The following is a 581-nucleotide window of genomic DNA, read 5'->3' on the forward strand; positions in this document are numbered from 1 at the left end:
GAAACACCAAACGGAGCTACACCACACAGCCAGGGGGAGGAGGAGGAGGAGGAGAAAGAGTTAGTGTTGGTGATGATGGTGCGTGTCTGTGTGTACAGCACGAGGCGAGTGTGAGGAAGAGACACCAAAATGACGCAAGCACCGCCCACCAGGGGCGAGGCGAAGGACGTCCGCCCCGCCGCGCCACGACGTCCGGCGCACAGTGAAGAAGCTGGGGAGCAAGCAAACAGCATCAATAATAACAAGCGCGGCATCATACCACGACTGTGATGACAATTCTGTTAAGAAACGCGGACGGGGGCACCCAACTTGCGCGTCTCATCACGCCCCCCTACTTATTTCCACAGCACGTTGTGCACCGCGAGGACGACACGCTGCAGCTGCTGCAGTCGGCCCTCCTCGCGCCGGACCGCCTCGCGGCGGCACCAGTACTCGCGCAGCAGCCGCTCATACGCCTCTGCATCACTCTCCCCCATCGCGCGAAGCACCGCCAATCACACTGCAGCAGGCGCACCGCTGAGGCAGGCCTACACACGTCGGCAACGAGTGAGAAGCAGATAAATAGAAATGGAGAGAGGCAG

The 581-nt window shown here is 60.6% G+C and overlaps 1 protein-coding gene across 1 annotated transcript; it reads left to right on the forward strand.

The window, feature by feature from the left end:
• Positions 1 to 269: 269 nt before the first annotated feature.
• Positions 270 to 581, forward strand: DQ04_25081000 (hypothetical protein; the record flags this gene model as incomplete). Its single annotated transcript, XM_009318261.1, has 1 exon — positions 270 to 581. A coding segment is annotated over one exon (312 nt), but the record flags the coding sequence as incomplete, so codon positions are not given.

The sequence above is a fragment of the Trypanosoma grayi genome (assembly GCF_000691245.1).
Source record: "Trypanosoma grayi strain ANR4 Tgr_2508_V1, whole genome shotgun sequence".
NCBI lineage: Eukaryota > Euglenozoa > Kinetoplastea > Trypanosomatida > Trypanosomatidae > Trypanosoma > Trypanosoma grayi.